At 38.4% G+C, this 6,000-nt stretch overlaps 1 protein-coding gene across 6 annotated transcripts in view; it reads left to right on the top strand.

The window, feature by feature from the left end:
- Window positions 1–1,657: 1,657 nt before the first annotated feature.
- MYRFL (myelin regulatory factor like) overlaps window positions 1,658–6,000 on the top strand; it is a 113,447-nt gene continuing 109,104 nt past the window's right edge. For all 6 annotated transcript variants that reach the window (XM_027593973.1, XM_027593971.2, XM_027593968.2 and 3 more), the window contains exon 1: window positions 1,658–1,968. In XM_027593973.1, the coding sequence (XP_027449774.1) occupies window positions 1,923–1,968 (46 nt within the window). In that variant the 5' untranslated portion in view covers window positions 1,658–1,922. The remainder of the gene's footprint in view (window positions 1,969–6,000) is intronic.

Below are 6,000 nucleotides of genomic sequence, written 5' to 3'. Positions count from 1 at the left end.
GTTTTTCGCCTGTTCTACATTTAAACCTGGGGAGGGCAGGGACCATTATTTACTCATCTTTTTCCTTCCTGCACCCAGCAGAGAGTTTAACACAAATTGAACTGAAAAAAAAATAGAAAATTCATTTCTTTAAGCAACTTAATGACTTGTCCTTGAAGGTCTGGGGCCCAGTATGACCTTCAAAGTAAGATTTTAAGCCTTTCTCCTACTCTCTCTCTCTTCCCCCCCACCCCCAATATAGAATTACCTTGCTTGTTTTCAAGGAACATTTTATATGTGTGAAGTTTTAAAATACTTATTAGGAAGCATACCACATCACCTATACTAATTTTAACAATAATGAAGCAATCAGACAAATCCAGATGTGGGACATTCTATAAGACAATGGGCCTGGATTGTTAAAAAAGTGTCAATGTCATAAAAAGCCACACAACTAAAAATGACAAGAGTGTTCTATATCTCTAAAAGACATAACCAAAGGCAATGCATGAACATTCACTAGATCCTTGATCAGAAAACAAAAAGTCATAAAAGATATTTTGGGGACAGTGGGATTAATACTAATGAGATATTAGTATTAGGTTTATATTACATTTCTTGGGTATAATACTGTGATTATGTGGGAAAATGTCCTAATTTGTTAGGAGACACAATTATTTCTGGGTAAAATGTCAAGGTGTCAGCAACTTATTTTTCAAATGGCTCAGCCAAAAATGTATATAGCAAAAGAGAAAAAGCAAAAGTGAGAAAATATTAGTAATTAGTAAATCTGGATGAAGAGTAAGTGGGGGCGCCTGGGTGGCTCAGTTGGTTAAGCAACTGCCTTCCGCTCAGGTCATGATCCTGGAGTCCCGGGATCAAGTCCCGCATCGGGCTCCCTGCTCAGCAGGGAGTCTGCCTCTCCCTCTGACCTTCTTCCCTCTCATGCTCTCTCTCTACCATTCTCTCTCTCTCTCCATAAATAAATAAAAATCTTAAAAAAAAAAGAGTGGGTATTTATTTCATGGTACTATCCTTGCAGCTTTTCTATAGGTTAAAAATTTTTTCAAGATAAAATGTTAGGGGAAAAGAGAAAAGGAAGGGACTAAAAGAGACAATTTAATTTCCTAACTGTATTCTTAGGCTATTATTAAGTAAATTAATAGTTGAGCAGGAAAGCAAAACTTTTATATTTAGGAGTGAAACCAGCTAAAAGTGAACCGTATATACTCAGTTGTAAGAGTTACTGAATCAAATGCAGTTTCGTTACTCATTAGAGGGGCTTCTCATACTTTATACTTTCATAAAATCTGGAGGAGATAGACTAGATGTGTATCAAAGGAATTTAAGTTTTCACTGTGATTAAATTTGGAAATACTTCACCAATCCTAACTTTTCATTAGCACAAGCCTGTTTAAATTATCTGCTATTCAAGATCTCTATAAAAGCAAATATATTGATTTCTCCGGCTAAAAAAACACACACAAACTCTATATTTGCCTGGTTATGGCTAGATTGATCTGGTTGATAGAGGGGGAGATATAAATATATTGGTGTAAAAGGACAAATAAAAGATAAGACTATGTATTTATTGCCCATTTATGTAATTACATGTGTCACTAAGGACAAAGGTCCTTAAAACAAAGACGAAAGACAGAGTAGAAACAGTTCCCTACAGTACGATAGATGGATTTGTTACCACTTCCCTCTTCATGAATTTTTTTTTTCCTGCATGGTCACATATTCTGGTTTTATATTCATTTTGAGAACCTAACCATCTTTCTGGACACAATTTGTTGGCAGAAGATAGGCTTTGCTCCAATAAAAAGAAAATGAAGATTTTTCAAGAGCATTCATAGGCTTCAAGTCGAGAGGACAGCGCTTACTTCCTGAGCTCCGAGAAACCTTGTTCTGGGAGGAAGTGTCACTAGGACCCCAGCACAATGGATGTGTTAGGGGAAAATGAGGCCCTGCAGCAGTTCTTCGAAGGTAAGAGGCCAGTTTCCAACATGCGCTTCCTGCTTCTGAGAAATGCCTCTGCTCGTGATCACTGTTTCACCTTTTTGGAATTCACTTAAACTTGGCCTTGGAAGAAATGCTATCATACTAACTGGCCTAAAATTGGAAGTGGAGGTTTATTTGCTGTGTTTGTAGCAACAATCAATGGTAGTGATTTAAAAGAGGATTTCCATCTTCTAGCTCGGTTGTTAAAAGAATCACGGGGTCAGCATATCTGTGTTCCTAGTGTTTGTCTCTGTCCTGTGCTAGATTATAGTTCTTCTAATCCCCTACATTTCAAAAATTGCAGGTTTGTCTTGTCTCTAAAGTTATTGAATATAGCACAAGAAAGATGTAAGATTTTATTAAGACAGTTTTTCTCTGAGTATGGTTAAATATAAAACAGCAAAGGAACACCTCCAACCCCCTTCCCATTTTTGTTTTTCACAACACTTTATTTTTTTTTAAGATTTTTTTTTTTTTTTTTATTTAAGAGAGAGAGAAAGAGTACAAGCTCAAGCAGGGGCAGGCAGAGGGAGAAGCAGACTCCCTGCTGAGCAGGGAGCCTGATGCAGGGCTTGATCCCAGGACCCCGGGATCAGGACCTGAACCCAAGGCAGATGCTTAACTGACTGAGCCACCCAGGCACCCCTCACAACACTTTAAAAATGTGCAACTGAATAATGATTTGTTTTTGAAGGGACTGGCATATTACAGCAATGAGTACTTTTTCCCCAAAGGAGAGGCATACTATAGGACATGGTTACATAGATTTTCTTCCTTCTAAAAATCTGAACTGGCTGTAAAGCTCCTCATATTTAGTGGGGTTGATGTTCTCATTGTGGGTCTGTTGAAAATGTCAGCAAGGACTTGCCATCGGAGACTTCAGTGTGGCTTTGGTGTTTCATACAGCCATGGTCAGACGTCCATGTGAAGGGAACTATGACCATAGCTTTTACACATTTGAAAGTTATTTCCCAGGAGGAAATAGGAGAATTGAGGGCAGACCTGTTTATTCACAGAATGCAGAGGGCAGTTTGCAGCATATTGAGAAGTGCTTTGGCGTTTCTTGTGATTAGTAGAGTGCCTGACAAATTCTGGATGTTAAAAAGTTGAATGGAATTGACCCAACACCAAATAGTATCAAATGCAGAGTGATCATACCAAAGAAGTAGTGAGATTCTAGGTCACCAGCAGAAGGAATCAATACAATATGGTGGTTTCTGTGGCTTGGATTTTGCCAGAAGTGACAAGAAGAAATGTAAGACCAAGAGAATTACCACATTATCTCAGTCGTGACCCATCCCATTGGGTATTTGGTCTCTGACAGTGGCCAAATCAGTGTGCCGACCTGGGCCAGGTTTTGCACACAGTAGGCACACTAACGTAGTTCGATTGTTATTGCCTGATTTTATAGTCTATGAAACTTTCGTTGTAGTAGTGGGTAGCAAGCTCTAAGCTACAGTTACATATGCTTTATTTTAGGGAAACCACCAATTCATTTTATAAAAGCGTAAACTCCACTTGATTTCCTTCTAGAGCTGGAGAAGACCTAAAAAGTTAATCTGGTCTACCTTCTGGTTTTGGGAAGTTCTGTTATACCTATAGGATTCCTAGACTCTCTTTGTCTTATTTTCAGGTGTCTCTAGGGATACAGTTTCCACGAGTGTTCTCTGTAGCTTGCTAAAATATCTGATTATTATTTTAATAGTATTTTTCTTAGCTTAAACCGAACTCCGTTGCTCCATTTGAAGCCTTTCTTTTTTTTTTTAAGATTTCTTTTTTTTTTTTATTTGACAGGGAGAGTGATAGTGAGAAAGAGAGCACAAGCAGGGGGAGCAGCAGGCAGAGGGAGAAGCAGGCTCCCTGCCAAGCAAGGAGCCCAATGCGGGACTCGATCCCAGGACCCCGGGATCATGACCTGAGCTGAAGGCAGATGCTCAACCGACTGAGACACCCACATGCCCCTGAAGCCTTTTTTTTCATGAGGGATCAGTCATTTCTCCTCATTTTTAGAAATAAAAAAAAGGCAGTAGCTTAAGTGATTCCCTTCCCCCTGAAAGCCACACAGCTAGTTGTCAATTTCTTATTACCTCCGCTATTTAGCAAATACTGAGCACCTACCATGTGCCCAGTCCAACGACCACCTCTTCTAAATGGTAGCTTGTAGGGCTTTGAAGTCTTTCCCTTAGATCTTAGTGATTCCTTTCTCAAATATTCCTTAGAATGAGGACAGCAAAAGTAGATCCGATAGTCTCATGAGGAGAGCCAGCTGTTGCATGTCATGCTCCTGTTGATGTATCAGCTCTTCTTCTTCTTCTTTTTTTTTTCCTTAGGGAGAGGGAGGGCAGGGGCCAAGGGAGAGGGAGAGAGAGAATCTTAAGTGGGCTCCATTCCTAGCACGGAGCCTGACAAGGAGCTTGATCTCACAACTCTGAGGTCATGACCTGAGCTGAAATCAGGAGTTGGCCACTTAACTGACTGAGCCACCCAGGCGCCCCTCTCAGTTCTAATTAAATGCAATCTTGTATAAAAAAAAAAAAAATCAACGTCTGAAAAATCAAGAAAAGTTCTGGCTATTTGTTACCTAGCTGAAAGGTATTTTTCTGTTTCCTCAGACCCTTCATTCTAAGAAACTGAGCCTTAAATGCATTTTTCCTTAACATGTTGGGTTGGGGTGCCTGGCTGGCTCAGTTGGTAAAGCATGCTACTTTTGATGTCAGGGTTATGAGTGTGAGCCACACATTGGGCATAGAGATTACTTAATTAAAAAAAATTTTTTTTTAAGTATCTGGATTGGGGCACCTGGGTGGCTCAGTGGGTTAAGCGTCTGCCTTCGGCTCCAGTCATGATCCTGGAGTCCCAGGATGGAGCCCCATGTTGGGCTCCCTGCTCAGCAGGGAGTCTGCTTTTTGCTCTGCCTCTGCCCCTCCCCGCTTGTGTTCTCTTTTGCTCTCAAATAAATAAGTAAAATCTTTAAAAAATAAATAATAAAAAAGTATCTGGATTGACAATATCATTTTCAATTAAACGGTCTTGAGTGTCAAAGCTCATGATGATCTTAGTTTTTATTCTAAACTTCAGATATGCCTAAATCTTTATTGTGTGTCAGGTGTGTCACACCTGACACAGTGTGTCAGGAAAATGGCAAGAACAAAGGGTGGTTTCAGGTAGCTGGCAATTCTAATTCCCGGTCTGCCACTGATGCAATAGTAGGCCAATTAACTAAAGCAGAGGAAGATCAGGTATTCTAGGGATCCAACATCCTCTGGAAACTGATACCATGTGACATGTTTGGCTTTTTCAGGAAAACTGGTACCACTGCAAGAGAAAGGTTGTCAGAAGAGAAGCACATTATTTTATTTATAATAACTAAAACTTGGTTACAAGCTAAATTTCAAATAGTGGTGGATTAATTAAATGAATTATGGTTTTTCCATATAATGGAATATTTTATAACTATAAAAGTGATGATGATAAGGAAAAATGTTCACTATATAAAGGGGGAAAGTAGGTTATAAATTGGTATATACAATTGAATGTTATATATATGTATCTATATATACATACATATATAACTTCCCAGAATAAAGTTTGTTAAAACTGATTTGAAAACAGTTAATATATATACATACATGCTGATACATATATATAGAAACAACTGGATGAACACACTTCAAGTATTAATAGTTGTTATCTCTTAGTGATAGGAATATGGGGATTTTCATTTTCCTCTTTATACTTTATTATCTAAGCACTTCATAATTGAAATGTATTATGTTATAATCAGGTTATGTTAAATAGAGAATGAGTTTAATTCAGCAAAACTCTTCTGTTTAAGATCCATGTATAAAGAAAAAATTATAAAAGACTTTGATACAGACGAAAAAGATTGTGGACATCTTCCCTAGAAAACCATGCCTAGATCACATCCTTCTGGACTATCAGATTCTGTGGGATTTATATCTTTCATTGTCTTAGAGCTATTTTAAAACTCTATACATTGTAGATAACTGATATTCA

Source organism: Zalophus californianus, chromosome 9 (genome assembly GCF_009762305.2).
Source record: "Zalophus californianus isolate mZalCal1 chromosome 9, mZalCal1.pri.v2, whole genome shotgun sequence".
NCBI lineage: Eukaryota > Metazoa > Chordata > Mammalia > Carnivora > Otariidae > Zalophus > Zalophus californianus.
The sequence above is the reverse complement of the archived record's forward strand: the minus strand, read 5'-3'. Positions and strand labels throughout refer to the sequence as shown.